The 19598-nt window shown below is 42.6% G+C and overlaps 1 protein-coding gene across 1 annotated transcript; it reads right to left on the reverse strand.

Moving 5' to 3' along the window:
- Positions 1–528: 528 nt before the first annotated feature.
- LOC138737412 (thyrotropin-releasing hormone receptor-like) lies at positions 529–13540 on the reverse strand. The gene is made up of 2 exons (XM_069888154.1): positions 12746–13540; positions 529–1053 (listed from the first exon to the last, which is right to left on the reverse strand). Exons 1-2 carry the CDS (start codon positions 13538–13540, stop codon positions 637–639), a joined length of 1212 nt encoding a protein of 403 aa, XP_069744255.1. The 3' UTR covers positions 529–636.
- Between the last annotated feature and the right edge of the window lie 6058 nt (positions 13541–19598).

Here is a 19598-nt window from a genome sequence, read left to right on the forward strand (position 1 = left end):
TGAAAGAATCTTTTAAAATTCATTTACTTGAATAGACTTTCCTGAAATGATCAATTTTAGCATTTCTAATATCACACAGGGAAGTAATACTGGTGCTGTCACCCTCCTCCCTAATGAATGTTTAGGATGGCAGAGTTTGAGGGCAAATCTGTGCCTTCTCTTATTCTAATAACATAGTAAATAAAAATGTTCTGATAATTATGAACATAAAATTAGAACTTTCTAATTATATCAGAATTAACTTGCATGTGCAATGATGGAAGAACTAACTAACAGTTGTAGAGGCGAGTGGTTTCTACATGTTACTTTTGGATCAAGTATGTAACCAGATTTATAATATGTTAATACTTTTGCTAACCATGTTATTTTCATTAATACCGATGATTTACAATAAAGCAGCTTTTACTTTCAAATGCCTGATCAACATTTTGATTTGTTACAATTTAAAGCATGATATGTATCTGAGTGAAAGGAATAATTTTCTTAAGTATATTTGTTCATTTAAATAAAAATCAAGCTGTGATGTTCTGTGTGAAAGTATATTATGCATGCAAATACAGGAGCATAATTAATCAATTAAACCATAATTCAGACCAATAAGCATTTAGTTTTCTCATATTGGTTTTGTGATGAACTTTACTGTTTCAAGTCACACAATGTTTTGTTAGCACAAGAATTATTAAAATGTATCTCCCTGTTGGACATTGGATATCCATTGACATCCTCTTGTTCTGTTAGATCATGATCAGGACTTTCATGTGACATATCTTTCATCACACTGTAATAAACGGGCACATTATAAGCGGCTGACTTCTTCGCCTGTGCCTGCTTGCATTTACATAGTTTTTTGAAGGCAGCTCGAAATTTCTGAGACATTAGGTTGTAAATGACAGGGTTGATGGCACTGTTCAGGTAAATACTCATCCTGCAGAACAATAGAAACCAGGTGTTTAAGTAGGGGACACTCATCAAAGAGTTGACTACCACCAAGGTTCGATAGGGCATCCACAAGAGTGCGAAAAGGATAACCACCACAGCCAGCATTTGTGTGACCTGGAAAGAAAATAAAGCAAAAGTGTTCATGTTTGAATAGGTGAACAGATTTCTTTGAAGATTCTCTGGTAATGAACATCCAGGAACCACAAATATTTCACATGAATTTTTTAAATCATTGAGCATTTGTTCTCAGAGGAAAAAAATCAACTGTTTTCATTTTTTAATGCTTCAAAGCAAATGCTTAAATGTTAATGCAAATCTCAAGGAAACTAAAGGTAGAGAGATTTAATTCAAGAATTTTGATATCATATTTTGTAAATTACTGAGAAAGCACAAGTCAATTAATTCCAAATCGCTACATTATGAAGGGAGTGACTGGATTGGGTGGATTTCAGATGGAACCATCCAAAACATCAGAATTGGGAATAGTAATATTGGATCATTATTAGAAATAGAAGTAAGAATTTGTACTTAAGGCAGCATCATTCATTATCCCAGCAAGTCCCAAAGGAACCCAACGGGACATTTCAACATTTCAGTCACTTCTACAATGTGCAAAATATGGAAACCGTTTCCTGCAGATCAGCTCGCACAATCTGCAATGTGTAGTAATGAGCAGAAAATGTGCGACTGAGGGGCACGTATTGGCCATGACACTGGAGGAAATCCCGTGACCTTCTTAGAAATTTAGACACGCATACATACAGATGGTAACAGGCCCACGAGTCATCCAATTGCACCCAATTAACCTACAACCCCTGGTACGCTTCAAATGGTGGGAGCCCCTGGGGAAAACCCGCGCAGACACAGAGAGAATGTACAAACTCCTTAGAGACAGCGCAGGATTCGAATCCTGGTCCGGATCGCTGGCGCTGCAACAGTGTTGCACTAAATGCTGTACCAACGATGCCACCCCAAATAATGTCAGTAGATTATTTGCGAGCATCTCCTAAGAGACTGGCTGGTTGTTTATTGAACTTCTCATTGAAAGACAATATGTCCCAAAGTACAACAGTGTCAGAATTGTATCCTAATATTCTACGGATCTTTTGGCTCATAATTATAGAATGGAATTAAATATAATCTTCTGAGTCAGAAGCGAGATTTCTACCCACTGAGCATGACTGAAACTCTGAAGTAAAAGATATAAGGAATGTATCCTTTCTGAATGAATTGCAGCAGGTTCCGTTGTTTGCAACAAATAATTAGTCTGATCCGAACAATGATTAGTTATTTAACAAAAACACAGGGGGCAACTGACATTTTGATCTTTTAGAATATTAATCATTGGTTATAATGCAGACAATAGACAATAGGAGCCCGTCGAGCCAGCACCGCCATTTTACAGATCATGGCTGATCACTACCATCAGTACCCCTTTCCAGCCTTATCCCCATAACAGTCAGGGCAAAGGGCAGAATAAAAATTCAGAAAACTTTATTTTAAAATGACCTGAGAAACATGGTTAAGACGAAGGTGCCACGTGGATCTGAACTGTACTTCACAAAGGTGCACTGGAACAAATCGACCAAGCTTCTTTAAAGCATCACCCAAACCTACGACCTTCTAACAGAAAGCTTTTTTTCTTGGACAGCATGGTAACAATTTACTTTACTGACTGTGTTGAAATTATACTCTTCTACATATTTTATCACCATTTTGATGCATAGTGGGACAAGGATTTGTTCTCGGTGAATGAAAATTCCACTTCAGTGGAAGAGAAACTCAAATGGAGCATAAGGATGAATAGCAATATGTTGGCTTGTATTCAAGCTCTATATATCATGACAGCAAACTATCCAGTTTCTGTACTGGTGCATCATGGTTACGATGTGTACCAGATAAAAAATAAACCAAACAGCTTGTCCATGTGTCTTCAATAACATCTCCCAAACCAGTGGATGGGAATGCTAATTCAAAATTACTGCTGTACCACATGCAAATCTGATCTGCAAATACCTCACTGTTCTTTCATCGATTGCAGGGCAAAATCATGAAACTACATTCGTAACATCAGTACAGAAATGTATACCCATTTCATAAAGGTGACTCATCACTAGCTTCAAAAGACATTCAGCATGAGTAACTAATTTTAACCTTTCCAGTTACACCCACACAATATTTAACTTAGATATTTAGTTTAATTTAAAGTTTAAAAAAAAAATGCATATACAATTCCCAATTTCTCCTTCTTTACCTGTTTCCATATACAAATTGAAGTGTTAGAAAGAGCTATTTCCAATTTCTAGCCACTGCCAACGGTAACTTGAAAATGATTCCTGGTATTAACATTTTTAATTAAACTAACATTGAAAATGACATCCTTGTTTTGCATTTATATTTCAAACTACAAGTGATTTGAACATATTTTATGACATTTCAATTGACACAATTTAAAAAAACCAATAAATGAAAAGTGTTGGACTATACATGTGTAAAATATGTATGTTAGACAAAAATCCTCTTTCATAATAAACTATTTTTTACAATATTTGGAGATTATTGATACCTGCCCCTCAATTAAGCAAGAACATTATTTTTGAAGATTATCAACAAAAGTGTGAAGAAACATCTTCCCTGTTCCCATGAAAATAATCACAACTTTTCAAGTCTTTTGTTTGCACTTGTGTTTTCTCACATCAGACAACAACTTTGTGAAATTGCAGAGCCTTTTCATATTGCATTGTTATCTTTAATGTATCGTGCTGTCCAAATTTGCTAATTTATTTCAAATCTTTTGTTATTAGGGATTCACCCAAGCTTTTTTGTTAGAGTTAAGAAGACCACAAGACTTGGCGGTATCAGCAGAATTCGATAATTCAGCCCATCGAGTTTGATCTGCCATTTAAACTATAATTTATGTATTTTTTTAAAATAGTCACAGACTCAGAGTCCTCCAATATGGAAACAGGCCACCTTGCCCCCCCCCCCGCTGACCAATGTGTCTCACCCACACCCTGGCCCATATCTCACTAAACCTAGTGTTCCCATGTATCCTTCCATTTTTTTTTCTAAAACATTGCAATAGAACCTGCCTTAGCCTCCTCCTCTTACACCCTGTTCCATTCACTCACCACACTCTATGTTTAAAAAAGGTTGCCCTCTCAGTTTTCCAATAAATCTCTCCTTCCTTACCTTTAACCTATTTCCTCTGGTTACCAATTCCCTTACTCAGGATGAAAGAGTCTCAGAGTTCACCTGATAAATTCATCATGATTTTATACACCTCTATGTGATCACCCCTTATGTTCCTGCACTCCAATGAATAATGGCCTGCTCAACCTTCCCTATAGTTCAGGGCCCCTAATCCAGGCAACATTGTCTCTTCATCCTCTCCAGCTTGACAATATATTTCCTTCAGCATGGTGACCAAAACTGAACAATAGGGCCTCACCAACATCTTATACAACTACTACATGACCTCCCAGCTTCTCTACTCGGTACTTTAACTGATGAACAACCTGAGCTAGTTCTTGTCTTATGCATTCAAAATTAACCTTGCCCTAATTCCAAATTTTAACTCATGTTCTGCCCTTTCTTTTCCCACAATGATCTTAAGCCTAATTGAACAATTCTCACTGGCCCCCAAAGGCCCACAACATACATCTCATCCACTTTCTCTTCCTAATTCCCTAAGATTAGATCAAACATTGCCCATTCCCTTGTGGGACCCTCTACAAAATTACTAGAGGAAACTTTCCTGAACATATTTGACTAATTCAGTCTAAACGTTTCATTCTATCACTAACCCAGTCAGTATTTGCAAAATTAAAATCCTCTACTACAAAAACTTTATTTGACTTGCAGACAGCAGAAATCTCTTGGCATATTTGCTCTTCTAATTCCCATTGCCTTTTTTTTGGAGGGGGGGGGTGGTTGTAGTGCATTCCCATAGAACAAGGTGATCATGTCTTTCTAATTCTCAGGTCCATCAACAGAACTTCACTTGCCGACCCATCTATAATGTGACCTCTTATATCCACCTTAACCAATAATGCAAACCTCCCCCTCTTCTTTAACCCCCCCCCCCCCATCTCTGTCCTTTCAGCTGCACCTGTACCCTGGAATTAGTTTATGTCCCTCTCTTAACCAGGTTTTTGTCATTGTTACCACATCCCAGTTTATTCATGCCCTAAGTTTATCCGCCTTACATAACAAGCCTCTTGAATTAAAATAAGCACATTTAAACCAACAGTCTTTCCTTGCTTCCTGCATATAAACATCACCCTCCATACCAGCTTCTTCTAACCTCTCACCTGCTTCTGTCCTGCATAGGATCCTATCCCACCTCCTGCCAAGCCAGTAGAGCACTAGTGAACCTGTCCTTTTCTGGCTCAAGTGCAGCCCATCCCACTTGAACAGGTCACCTCTCCCCCAATGATCCAAAAAGCTGAATTCCTTTTCCCTGCACCAGCTCCTCAGCCATGAGTTCATCTGGGCCCATCTTCCTATTTGTGAACTCACCAACACGTGGCACTAACAGTAATAGGAGCAATCCCGAGATCACTACTCCTGAGGTCCTGCTTTTCAACCTCTTATCTAAACATCTATCTATACTCATTGTGTAGGAGCTCATGCCTTATGCTGTTTTTACTGTTGTATACAATGACCTCTAGCTCTTTACCCTCCCCCTTGAGAATATCATCCAACTGCTCAGTGAGGCAATATACAAACCTAACATCTCTTCTGTGGCAAAAGAACATGCTACTACCACCTACCCCCAACTCCCACCACCATCCACCACCACTGTGGTCACAGAAACTCTTGATCTTCAACATAATTTATTCTGTCTGGGCATTTATTATCATCTGCAATATGGGCAACATTCACAGCCTTGAATAATTGTGGAGGTTCAACTGATTGTGAATATATCTTTAATATGATGTGATTTAGATGGAAATGAAGACCAGAGGGAAATATTTTAAGCATTTTGACAATTTTTTTAACTTCCTAATCTTACACATCAATAATATTTTTTTAAATAAGGAAAATCAATGACACACAACAAAGCAATGTATTCTCCGCATTTATGATGGTCACCAACAGAGAGTCATCCATTTCAAGGAATACATTTATACATTAAGACAATCCATTCATTACATTACATTTCCACACATTTTAATAATGGTCGTTATGGTAAGCTGTCAACTGTCTGTAAAAATATATACAGGATTTGCAAAATAAAACCTATTCTTAAATTAAATAGAATCAAACATCATTTCTGAAGAAAAGTACCATGTATTTTGGTGGATAAGTCTTTAAACTCTCAGAAAAATCTCTCTAAAAATGAGGGTTGACTTATAGGCCAGATATATTTTTTGAGACCTTAAATTCAGCTCAAAAAACTGCTAGATGCCAATTCAGTGTATAAGTTGATCCTGGAAGTACCTCCCCACTGCCAGGCACGCTATAACCCACCCAGACATTCTACAATTGTAGAGCCTGAGGTAGCCGGTCCTACCCAGGGGCTTGAGATTGTCGCTTCTGCCCGGTAGACCATCGCCGCTCCTGCCCAGTAGGCTGAGATTCCCGCTCCCCCCCGGGAGAACCCTACTTGAGAGAACAAGGTTACCTCTCCTGCAGGGTTGGCTGAAGACTTGGATCTAGCACCATTTGGCATCTTCCCAGCCAGAAGCTAAGGGTTTTTTTTTGCTTTCTTAATTTACAACTTGGCGATTGGGGTGTTGTAACAAATTTTGGGTTGTTACTGGGAAGCCCGGACAGCCCAAAAATTGGGAGTCGACTTATATATCCGATATACATTAAAACCATTAAAATGAGGCTGACAAAGGAGGATCGACTTACCTGCCAATGGATTTATATGCAAAAATATATGGTAAATATAAAATATATATAATAGGAATCTCAATGTTGGGACTTGACAGTGGGACACTGCAATAATGTGGATACAGATATAAACAGATCACAATTTAACATATATTTTTCATGTGAAGCCATTCAAGCGATGTGATATCCATTTACATTATGTTGATGTTACTGAGTTGTGCAGCGTGGGAGAAAATTAAAGTCTGCCACTATTCCTCAAGCTTTATTTCCATCCTTCATTTATGATTAAGCATGTTTGTAAGTGGTGAATAGTCTTTTGTGTATAGTTTTTTTGTATTAATATTAATGATTAAGATGGCATTGACACCCAAGGACTGTTTAAAAGATGTACCTTATTCATTTAAGAGCATGCACTAACTCTGCCACTCTGGAGCTCGGGTTGCCGGTGGTTTGGACTGAAGTCTGTGCAGCTGGAGAAGCTGTGGGAGCACTAGAGGTGAATCCACAGACACTCAGTGCATCTGAAGGGACTCTCTTTTGCTTCTCTTTCTCTGACTGTAAGGGACACCAGGTAATTTTTGCTGATGGTGAATCTTTGTCTTATGGCAGACTAAATGCAATTTCATTTTTACATAATTTTTATTACACGACAATAAAAATCTCAAATATTGAGTCTGCACAGACCTTGGTCAAGAAAGAGATAGAGATCTAGAGGAAGGAGAAAGGGAGAGATGGGGGCTGCTAGTGGAAACCAAAGAAGTCGCTTTCCCTCTCCCTCTGTCCCCTTTTCTCCAGCTCTGCATTCACAGAGCTGCTAACCTCTCCCAATCAATTCGCAGCTTTTCTCTCCAACCCTCCTATTCAGGTCCACCTATGGCCTCCAGGCTGTGGGCCTGCGCTCCTCCCCTGCCCCTTTTCCCTCCTCTCCTCACATTTTTTTATTCAGGCACCTGCTTTTGCTTATACCTTGGTGAGGGGCTCAGGGCCGAAACGTTGATTATATATCTTAGCCTCCTATGCAAACTGTGGGACCTGCTGAGTTTCTCCAGCATTTTTGTGTGTTAACTACAATCACAGCATCTGTAGACTTAGGTTCCACTCTAAGGTTGGATCTGAATGTTTTTAATTAATAAAAAATATAAATGGATAAAATATTTGCATTAATGAAGAGCTCATGTCAATAGTTTTCAGCTCAGTTTTTTAGCAAAATAGCTGAGAAAGGTACAAATTCATTTATTCACAGCTTTCTCATTGATTATAGATTTATGTTTGTAAGTTGAGAACAATACTCCACTATTCAATAATAATCGAGGAAGAAGCCAGCTGATCTCAGTTTAATATCAATTTAAAGAGAATTACTGGTACATATCATTAGATTAATGTTAACTGAGAACTTCAGTATTAGCTGATCAAACTTGGTCAAAGTGGATTTGTGAGGTTGATTTTACCTGAATTACCTACATAAAGGAGAATGTAGAGTATTTATTATTGCTGTAGATATCAACTTTGAGAAAGCATTGCATAAGATCTGTGCAAATATTAGCAAATAAAGTGAATAAATTAGAGGTAACCTTAAGACAATGGTTGGTGATTTGCTGGGAGGTAGGAAACAAAACTAGGAACAATGGGCAACATGCTCTGATTAGATTAATGTGATTTATCATCCTCTGGAAAGCTTTGGTGATGCAATAAAATACTTGGCATCCAAACTGAGAAATTCTACAAATAAACAGAACAGGTTGTATAATTGGTTAGAGGAAGTTGAAAATGTCATTTGACATTCAACATGGGAATTTGGGATCTAGATCAATAGTTCACAGCCATTTTCTTTCCACTCACTTAACTGTTTTGCTCTCAGAGAGGGAGGGTGTGAAACAGAGAGAGAGGAGACAGAAATCAATTCCAGAAGGACAAAGCTGGCAAACTTTGGAAGGCTGCCTGGTCAAAGGAGAAGACTGGCAGTGTGAAAGGTGACCTGAAAGAAAGAGGATCATCTGGAGAACCCTGAAGGGGGCAAGTTTCGTCAGCAAGACTGATTGAGAAGAAATCAGTTGCGGATGTCCTGGAAAAGGGATCTCTCTCTCTCTCTGAAAACCAGCAAGAACCCTCCTGAGTGGTAACCATTTGCCTGTTAAGCACCAAAGACTGGTGAACTTTGTTAATGATAACTTCTGTGCACAGTACAAGAATTGCCTGCAATCAGTGAGATTGGTCTGTGATTCAAAGAACTTTTCTAATCTTAAATATACATTACACACACCTGCGCTTAGTATTAAAAGGGGGATTAAGTAGGTTAGGTAGGTTAAGTAATAAGTTAAAGTTTAATTCTGTTTTCTTGTTCATTTATAATTAAAAACTACTTTTGTTTAAGTAACCCTGTGTTACTATTGCTGTTGGTTTTTGGGGTCGTCTGGACTCTATAACACTGTAATCATTAAAAATGTAATATTCAATACAAAAAAAATCAGAAAGGCTAATGGAATTATTTATTTCAAGAGAAGTAATATTCAAAAACCATGATAATTGTGTATGTGAACATAACCATTCACTAGTAAACAAATATGATCATCTACTGCACTAACCCGTTTTCAAGACCTTGTTGGAAGTCAATAATTTAGAAATACTGAAGAGATTTTGTTTTGCTTTTGAAATGAAGAGAAGTGATGCCTTTTTAAAGGAGAGCTGCATAGGTACTGATTATTTTAAATATAAATAATTATTCTTTGAACATTGACAGTAAGAATCACTAGACTATTTGAAGAGACTATCATAATCTTGAATTCTGCATAGCTTTGAATAATTGTCATTAATTACAAGCATGGACATAATTGCTTTTGTTCACACTCATTAATTGGGCTGAGGCCAACAGCTTCGTGCCACTGACTGGAATACCATAAGTCAATTTACATCTGAGATTAAATATGACATTTACCTGATTACAATGACACATCTGGGTTATACGATATAATAAATTTCATGGATAATCTGACAAATATTTTACACTAGAATAAAGTAAAGGCCACATTTATATTGCTATATATATAAAGTTTTATATCATGTTTTATATTGCTTTTGCTTCACGTAAATATGTAAACTAATAGTAGAGCCTGAGCAAGCTGGATTTTCTCCCATTATTAGTTGGAATTAATGTTAAATCAGAGAGTTCTTTGGCACGCTGCTTCAGAGAATGAACTATGACAAGGACCCTTGCATCCTTCTCACCACACTCTTAGTGATTCTAGATTCTGCAAAGAGGTGGGTGGCTGTCTCCCCTCCACCGCAGTCATCTCAGGGACAACGTGCATTTTTTGGGTGATGTTCCAGTTGCAAGAAGGATCTGATTGGGCGGGCTCATCTTACGGCCAGCCAGATGAGACATTCTACCAGATGACATGGACAGTTTGTGCTGGGAATTGTCCCACGGTGTCTATTAAGTATTCATCACTTAGTGTCTGCAGGATATTCCGTGCTGACCACTGCCTGATGTGTGGTCAAAGGTGTTTGTCTGTAAAAACATTTCCATGAAGGTTAGGTGGTGTGGCAAAGTCTAGCTGACTGGGTCATTGCCTGGCAATGGTGCCAAACCAATCCTTCACAACACCTGGAAAAGGTAGGACCTCATCATATAGGAGCACTTGGTGCCCCTGTACTTTATTTCCACACACACAAAGGTGGTCATCAGGATGAGGGCCATGTTGGATACACCTTTGCCCCCATTGCCTGGCAACTTGTACAAGATAACCTTCTGAAACATTTCCATTTTGGATCCCCATATGGATCTGAATTCTGCACTGCTGTCCACCAAGCCGGAAGTGCAGGTGATTGGCCACATATGCACCATGTACCGTGGTATCGAAAGCATCAAGCACATGACGACCAGGTTCAGTTGGGAGGGAGTGCCGCACTCACAGACCAATTTCTGATGGACCTTTGTGATCTGCCCCTCCAAACCAGATCGCCAAAATCTTCAGGTAGTCAGATTTGACTGTAAAGGGGATGGTAGACTTCAGATACCGAAGAGCATTGTTTACCCCGGCACCCAATGGCCTATTATCGGGGATGCATACAGAATCAGTCATCTAGAACTGCCGGAAGTCCATCAATGGTCTGCCCAAAACCTGTTAGCCTTTCAGCACCTGGAGACGTCAGTGCAGGAATGCTGCTGCCTGGCACATTCCAGGCTGCAGGACTACATGCTGAGGGATGCACTGAGGCTGGGTATAGCCAGCATGATGGTGCTGTAGGGAAGCAATACAGGCTAGAGCAGTCATTCTCAATGAGGGCAAAGACACCCCCTCCCCACGCCCTGGGGGGGGGGGCACACAGCATATTTTAGGGGGGGAGCACCGACTTGAGATCCTAAATGTTTTTAATGTTTTTTTCTATTGTCAGTGAGTGAGAAGCATGGAAGAACCCAACTAAACTTGACTGCTTCTCAAGGAAGGGGGCCCATAAACTTTGAAGAGAGTCCTAAGGGGGCTGTGGCCCAACAAAGGTTGGGAATGGCTGGACTAGAGTCCTTTAGTGACTGGCTGAGATGGGGGGGGGGGGGGGCAACCTCTCAAACAATGGAGTCAGGACAGGGTGCCACAGTGGTGGCAATGGATGAAATAAAAATGTACAATTATGGAAATGTATTAATATGAAACTAAGAAGAGACTTTGCATGGTCTTCCTTTGGTAAATAATCTACTTTGGTAAAACAAAATAATGGTTTACTTGAACCTTGTTTTAGATCATTAGTAGGACACCCCGTTCCACTATAGATTGGATGATCAGTTTACTCTGCCTTGGAGAGAATCTACGCTCCCGTTTGTTTGCCACTCTAATTCCTCATCTCATTCTTTCCACTCTGTGGTCTCTTGTACAGTACATCCCTGGAGAAACACCTCGTTGCAGCCCGGAGGACTTAAACGAATTCTTCCCTTCCTTTCCATTTTTAATCATTTTTGCTTGTATTCTATCCCCCCCCCCCCCCCCTTTTGATTTGTATTTCCAACCTGCTGGACCTATCCCAGTCAATCAGACATTGACCATTCAACACGGGCGACACGTTACAGGGATAAAGATTGAACGGCCAGGTTCCTTCCCCACATGTCCCTGCTAATCTGGACCCGTTCGGGTCTGGCACATGAAACGTTCACCGTTTCTTCATCCACAAACGCCGCCTAATTCGCAGAGTCTCTCTTCTGTTCCAGCTTTGCAGATCTGCCTCTTTAATTTTCGCCCCCTGTCCCTCTTGTTCACAAGAGGCACTGAAATCCAACAGTGGCCTTGAGCGACTTGTTGCGCTCTACAGAGCGGGTCAAAAGGCGGAGATTGTGCGTCTTTTCGCTGTGTGCCATTTATGGCAACAACGCCGTGTTATCGGCGAGGATGAACTGCAAGGAAACTGTTGAAGAAGGAAACCCTCGAAAATGTGGGCGAGACATGAACTGCCAAGAACAGGGATCTCGGGCAATGTTAAATGCAAGTCGGCGCCGATTGTGGAGAGAACTCCCGCCGCCACCTGCAGGAATGTCGTTCGGCCCACAACCTCGCTTCTAGAAGTGTGCCAGTTGCCTGGTCGGAAAGTAAAAGGCACCTGCCGAAGAGTTTATGGTCAGGAACGAAACCTCGTGCGGCATTTTCAGGGAATGTCGACCATATTAAAAGAAAGTTCACTCGGAGAAGAAAACTTGTCGATCAGGTCGCCACCATTTATAGTTTCAAGCGTCTTCTTCGACTACAAGAACGACTAGGCATGAATGGAGTGCACTTACGGAGGATACGGAATATTATTATGAGCTATTCCCACGACAGTTGGGACTGCCTGGACTTAGTTTATTCGCGTTTTAAAAGGGGCGCCGATCGAGTTTCTGTCACCTTATTTTAGAGTGAAATGTATGCAAATAGATGATCTGGTGCCAACCGATCAAACTTAACATCGCAGCAAAGACAACGAACTGTTTGGAAGGGTTTACCTGCTTCCTGGAAGACTGGGCGCCCTTGCTGCGCCCACTGGACATCTTGATGGTGTGGGTCCGCCCTTTGTGAATGGAATTATTGGCTGTATCCTGGGGTGTGTTGGGAATTGGATTCAGAAACAGGATCCGAGCGATTAGACCATAAAGGATGGTGGCCAGGAGCAAAGGTACCACGTAGAAGATGGCAAAGTCCAGAAAGTAGATGGGCAAGTAATGGTTGCGGGACACCTTATAGTCACAGACCACCTCAAGGCCATCGGCGTGGGCGATCTGCTTGAGGTCGAGTAAGAAGAACCACATCACGCAGTACACCGAGGTGAAAGCCCACACAAAGGAGATGATTTTCTTGGCTCTGGACACGGTGCAGATGAACTGAGCTTTGATGGGGTGGCAGATTGCGATGTACCGCTCTATAGTAAACGCGGTGATGGAGCAAGAGGACGCGTTGATTCCCAAGTACTGGAGGTACGTGATGCAGAGGCACCCCACGTATCCGTAGACCCAAGAGGCCGCCACGCTCTCGGTGATGTTGGGCAGGCCAGCCGCCAAGAGGACAACCAGGTCCGCGATGGCAAGGCTCACCAGGTAGCAGTTGGTGGGCGTTCGCATGTGCTTCGTCTTCAGTACCACCAGCACCACCATCACGTTACCGGCTATCCCCACACCGCAGATCAACAGCACCAGGAGAATTGTCACCACCTGGTACTCGGAAGGATGTCGGGGCATCCTCTCCATCTCCGTCTGCTTCATTGAATCGTTGAACAACTCCATCAAGCGGGTTAGATTCTCCATGGTTTCTAACTCTTGCTCCGAGCTTCGTTAGGACCGGGGATTCATTCCCTGTGGGCATGACCAAAAAGAGAGAGAGACTACAGTCACCCCAAACACTGAACGATTTCAACCAACTTTTCAGCACCAAACAAGCTGCGGAAACCTCCACCCCCCCCCCCCCCCCCCCCACTCCTCCGTTTCCCGAACCCCGACACACGGTCACCAGAAGATACATGGGTCGGGACTCCAGTGCATGGTTCATTCCAGCCAGGACGACGCTTGGTTCACCAGTGAAGTTGGGAATCGGCACTCTTGCTGAGAATGAAGGGTCTTGTCATCGGCCCAGAGCATTTCTCCTTTCAGAGATGTGGTCCAGGTTTGTGGAGCTCTCCCGTTCTTCTCGTTCCTCCTGCGGAATTGACGAACAAGTCCTGAACCGCTGTTCATGTCTCAATCTTCCTCCAGCTCCCATCAACAATCATGTTCAAGCCAAAGGATCTGAGTTTGCACGTTTCAATGTCTCTGTTTCATGCCAGGGTGGAGAAAATAGCACTTACTTCCCGAGAAACTGATCAGGGTCTCTTGTCCTCCGCAGTGTTCTTTGATGGCCGTGCGCTGAGAGCCAACTCTCATCACTCGAGTCTCAGCGCAGCTTGGAGAGCGGGGAGCTGGCCAACGGGGCTGCTGCTCTGACTGATGAGCGGGGGCGCCTGCCATCCCAGGTCCTAATGCCTTCTGCTTTCACCAGCCTCCGCTGGCAGCGACTGTTCGACCCCAAAGCTTTCCTTGCCACGACGGAGACTTGCGTTGACAGAACCGCGGCAAGTTGACGGGAATGGACTTGTGTCTCGGAATAAGGTTCATTTCGTGGAAATTCCGACCCATCCATACGTGGGAAACAAGAAATGGGAGCAGGAGTCGCCCATTCCGTGGTCCGGTCGTCTCCATCATTCAGTAACATCAGGGCTCAGTTCCATCTAGAACCAGGATCAGGATTTATTGTCCTGAGCAAGTCAAGAAATGCAGTGTCTTCTACCAGCATCATAGTCCAAATATACAAATTATAACCATCTTACTACATCGCTATAGAAAACAAACCCAAAATAGTGCATTCAGGATTGTGATGTCAGCTGTCCTTGTGCTGGTCTTTAAGCTCCTTTTTCCCCAATGGTAGCAGAGTGAAGAGGGTGTGGCCTGGGTCTTTGAGGATAGAGGCCATTTTTTAAGGCACCGCCTTGTGCAGATGTCCTGGATGGAGGGAAATCTGGTGCCTGTGATGTTGCCGGCTGAGTTAACAACCCTCTGGAGTTTATTCTTGTCCTGAGAGTTGGTGCCTCTTTAGCAGCCAGAGATGCCACCACCCAGAATGCTCTCCATGGTACACCAATAGAAATTTTTGAGAGTCTTTGGTGACATGCTGAACCTCGTCAGACACCTCACAAAGTATACCCACTGGCGAGCTTTCTTTGTGATTGCATCAGCATGGAAGCTCCAGGACAGATCCTCAGAGATGTTGACATCCAAGAATTTGAAGTTTTTGACCCTCTCCGCTACTGAGCCCTCGATGAGGACTGGGTCATGTTCCCCTGACTCCCTCCTGAAGTCCATAAAACATTTCCTTGGTTTTCCTGACATTGAGCACAATGTTGTTGTTACACCATTCAACGAGCTGATCCTTCTCCCTCCTGTACGCTTCCTCGTTGCCGTTTGTGATTCTGCCGAAAACTGTGGTGTCATCAACAAACTTGTAAACGGTATTGGAATTGTCTGGCCACACAGTCATGGCTGTATAACGAGTAGAGCAATGGACTAAGCACGTATCCTTGGGGTGCGCCTGTGTTGATGATCAGTGAGGAGGAGACTTTGTTTCCAATTCGTACTGACTCTGGTCTTCCGATGAGAAAGTCAGGATCCAGTTGCAGAATGGGGTGCAGAGGCCTCGAGTTTGTAGCTCCTTATCCAGCACTGAGGGAATCATGGCAGTGAAGGGTGAGCTGTAGTCTATGAAGAGCAGTCGTATGTATGAATTGCTGTTTTCGAGGTGATCCAGAGCTGAGTGGAGAGCCAGTGATATTGCTACTGCCATGGCGAATTGTGACGATAGGCAGCGGAACCAGATCTTTACTTAGGTACCTGTTAATTCTAATAATGACCAGCCTCTCAAAGCATTTCATCACAGTAGAAGTTAGTGTTACTGGGCAGTAGTTCAGTTTCTACCAGCAGTTTATCTATAACCCTCAAATCCCCTACTACGTGAAAATCTCTCTCTGTCCTAAATATACTTAATGATGTTGTCTCTACTGCTTCCTCAGGCAGAGAATTCCACAGCTTCAACTACTCTCTAGGAAAAGCAGCTCTTCCTCTCAATTTAGTGTAACAAGCAAGAAAGCATAGATATTCTACACTCAATCTCCACTTCTAAATCATGAATGAAAATTGCAATTAGTAGCACAGGAGTCATTTCACTGCAAGTGCAACTGCAAGGGAAATTAAGGACTGGCAACAAATGCTGATCTTGCCGTGATGATCACATTACAAAAAAAAAATGTTTAAAGCCATGCAGTCATCGTGGATAATGTTTGAAGACATGCAGTCATCGTGGATAATGTCATCATGAAACTTAATACAGCACCATTTATGAGAATAATTTATGCACCTTTTCTTTTCAGAAACTACACAGTGTTCTACAGGTATTTAGACAAGCGTTCAGAACAGTAATAGGCCCTTCAGCCCACAAGCCTGTGCTGTCCAATTACCCTCAATTCACCTACAATCTCCATACATTTTTAAAAGGTGTAAAGAAAGCAGAGCACTGGAGGAAAACCCATGCAGACACAGGGAGAACGTACAAACTCCTTACAGACAGCATGGGATTGGAACCCAGGTCGCAGACACTGTAACAGTGTTTCTCTAACTGTGCCACACTTGTTATAGTTACTCCCAGCATATCCAAGGTCCTTCCCAGTCATGTAATGATTAGGATTACTGGGAAAAATTGCCAAAGAACACAACCATCTCTGACAGATTGCTTCAAGATCAGACTCGTCAATCAGGTGGGGAAATGCGCTGCTTCTAAGAACCAGAACTATTGGTTAGTGGGAGAACTGCTGCCTCACAGGGTTGAGACCTATGGGTCCAGTCTTGATCTTCAGTGTTGTCCAGGTGGAGCTTCAAAGTTCTCTCTGTGAGCACATGGATTTCTTCCCCCATCTCAAACGTGTAGTCATTTGGAGGTAGTTTGGTTACAGTAAATTGTCCCTCCTGTGTAGGAGAATCTAGACAAAGTTAATAAGAATATGGAGAAAAGATGAGTATAACATGAAAGTCTGAAGACACCATGATTGAAATAAAGCAAAATGCTGGAGAAACTCAGCAAGTCAAACCGTGTACTTTATATAGCAAAGATAAAGATGCAGAACCAACATTTTAGGCTTAAACCCTTCACCAAGGTTTGAGCAAAATGTGGGCAGGTGCCCGAACAAAATGGTGGGGGTGGAGGGGCAGGGAGAGGAGCACAGTTCCACAGGCAGGAGGTAATAGGAGGATAAGGGAGGGCACATCAGCAAAGAGGGGGAAGGGAGATGGCTCTGTGAATAGAGAGGGAAGGGAGTCGAGAGCTGGAAGGGAGTAGAGAGCTGGAAGGGAGTAGAGAGCTGGAGGAAAGAGGGATGGGGAAGAGAGGGAGAATGGAGAGTAGGCTAGAAAAAAGTGGAAAAGTCAATGTTAATTCCATCTGGTTGGAGAGTGACCAGATGGAATATGAGGTGTTGCTCCTCCAATTTATTGGTGGCCTTGGTTTGTCAATGTACAAGGCCATGGACAGACATGTCAGTGCGGGAATGGGGCAGAGAACTAAAATGGTTTCCCTCCCCCTCCCTGAGAGATACCTGTCATTGATGCAGACAGAGAAAAGATTGTCGGCAAAGTCTGTGTCCATTTGCTCTTATGTCGAGGAGGCTGGAGCACCAGATGCAGTAGGTGACTCCCACAGATTCACAAGTAAAGTATTGCTCACTTGGAAGGACTGTTTGAGGCCCCGAATGGTGGGGTAAGTGCAAGTGCAGCATTTCCTGTGGGTTCAGGAGAAGGTGCTAAGGGGGAGATTAGTGGGAAGGGATGAGGGAGACATAGAGGGAGTGGTCCCTATGGAAGGCAGAGAGGAGAGGTGGTTGGATCATGTTGTAGGTGTGTGAAATTACAGAGGATAATGCAGAGGTAGGTGAGGATAAGGGGAATCCTCTTTTTTGTTGCATCCAGAGGCAGAGGGGGACAGGGCAGATGAGTAGGAAATGCAGGTAAGGGCTGCTGGAGGAGGGGAAGCCAAGTTTTTGGAAGAAGGAGGACGTCTCGGATGATCTGAACTGAAAGGCATCATCTTGGAAGCTGAATAGGGCAGGCTTTGTAAGGGCAGCATGGTTAGTGTTGTGGTTAGCACAACATTATTAGAGTACTAACAACTCCGGTTCAAATCTGGTGCTATCTGTAAGGAGCTTGTGTGTCCTGTCCATGTCTACTGGGGTTTCCTCCAAGTGGTCCAGTTTCAAAAGGCATATGGGGTTTGTAGCTTAATTGGTCACGTGGGTGTATTTGGTCAGCATGGGCTTGTGGGCCGGAAAGGTCTGTTACCATGCTGATTCTCTAAATTAAATTAAATTAAAAATAATCAGTGTTAAATATTTGTTTCATGGTTGGCATGGACTCAGTGGGACAAAAGACCTATTTCCACTCTGACGAACGCTGATTAACGAGGCCTTAAGTACAAACACAGTGAAGGCATTTGTGAAGATGCAGATGGATCAAATCATAATGTGCGTGCATGAGAAAGAGAGAGAGAGAAACAGAGACACAGATAGAGACAGAGAGACACAGAGAAAGAGACACTCAGAGACAGAGAGACAGGGAGAGAAGTGTAGGCAACCAGCAGAGCAGCAGGTCCTCTTAAAACTGCACCAATTGGCTTTAAAAGTAATCAATCAAAATTGTAATGCAAAACAGTCAGTTTCAGTGCATAACATAGTGACACACACTGGGTGCAGAGTGAAAACTCAGGAAATGAATACGAGTATTGTTGAGCTGTTTTGGCATCAAGAGAACAAGGTGTGTAAATCGTTCACATCTAAGGTGTCAGAGAGATTTATCATGGCCAGTAACAGTCAAGGCGTGGAAGGTTACAGCAAGAATGCGCAGCCATTGAATGCTGTGCTGCCAGAATGGGAAAAAAAGCTGATGGTATCCTGCTTGGAGGTGATTAGGAAATTCATTTATGGCAGCCAAGAACCAGAAATGTAGCAGCTAATCAGCTAATATATGGATGGGATATTATAATTGTCCTTCTGTACACTGACAGGTAGGTTTGTGTCTGGTCCAAGGGAGGAAAAATCCAAGCTCAGTCTTTCAAGGCAAAATATCTCGCAGTTGTTTGCATTTATAGAATTTTTGTGGAGATGGGAAATAGAAATGCCAAGCAATTGCATCCTCCGCGAATAAACAGCTGTTAAAAAAATGATACATGCGCCCATCCCAGAGCTGTGGTCTTGAAACAAGAACAGCATCATAAGTAACACAAACCATTCCCTGCGCAATTATTCTTTTACGGTATCCGAGTGCTGAAGAGAAAGGACATGTGACAACAGCTTGTAAATAGAAACAGGGCAACATAAGGCCGGCACCGTTAGCATAGCAGTTAGTCCAACATTGTCACAGCACCAGAATCCTGGGTTCGAATCCAGCACTGTCTGTGAGGAGATCAATTTTGATTGAAGGCAAGTCAAGCCATTTCAATGGTTTGGACACGATGGTATGTCAAGCATTGTGTCAAAATTCCACTTCTACAGGACAGCACGGTCAAAGATGCTGTAACAGCAGTGCTGCCACTGGTGTGGACCCATGGAGAGCAGGGAGCCCTGCTGTGGCCCAGTTCAACTGCTGCCAGCTCCGTACAGGCTTAAAACTTCCTTTTAAAGGAGCCGACAGTGGCCTGATTTGAAATCCATGACCACAGGGTCTGCGCCTAACATGACGGTGCCTTTGATCAGTAGCAGCCATGAGGGGAAAGCCAAGGCCTGGAGCAGGGCACCAG

The sequence above is a fragment of the Narcine bancroftii genome, chromosome 6 (assembly GCF_036971445.1).
Source record: "Narcine bancroftii isolate sNarBan1 chromosome 6, sNarBan1.hap1, whole genome shotgun sequence".
Lineage (NCBI taxonomy): Eukaryota > Metazoa > Chordata > Chondrichthyes > Torpediniformes > Narcinidae > Narcine > Narcine bancroftii.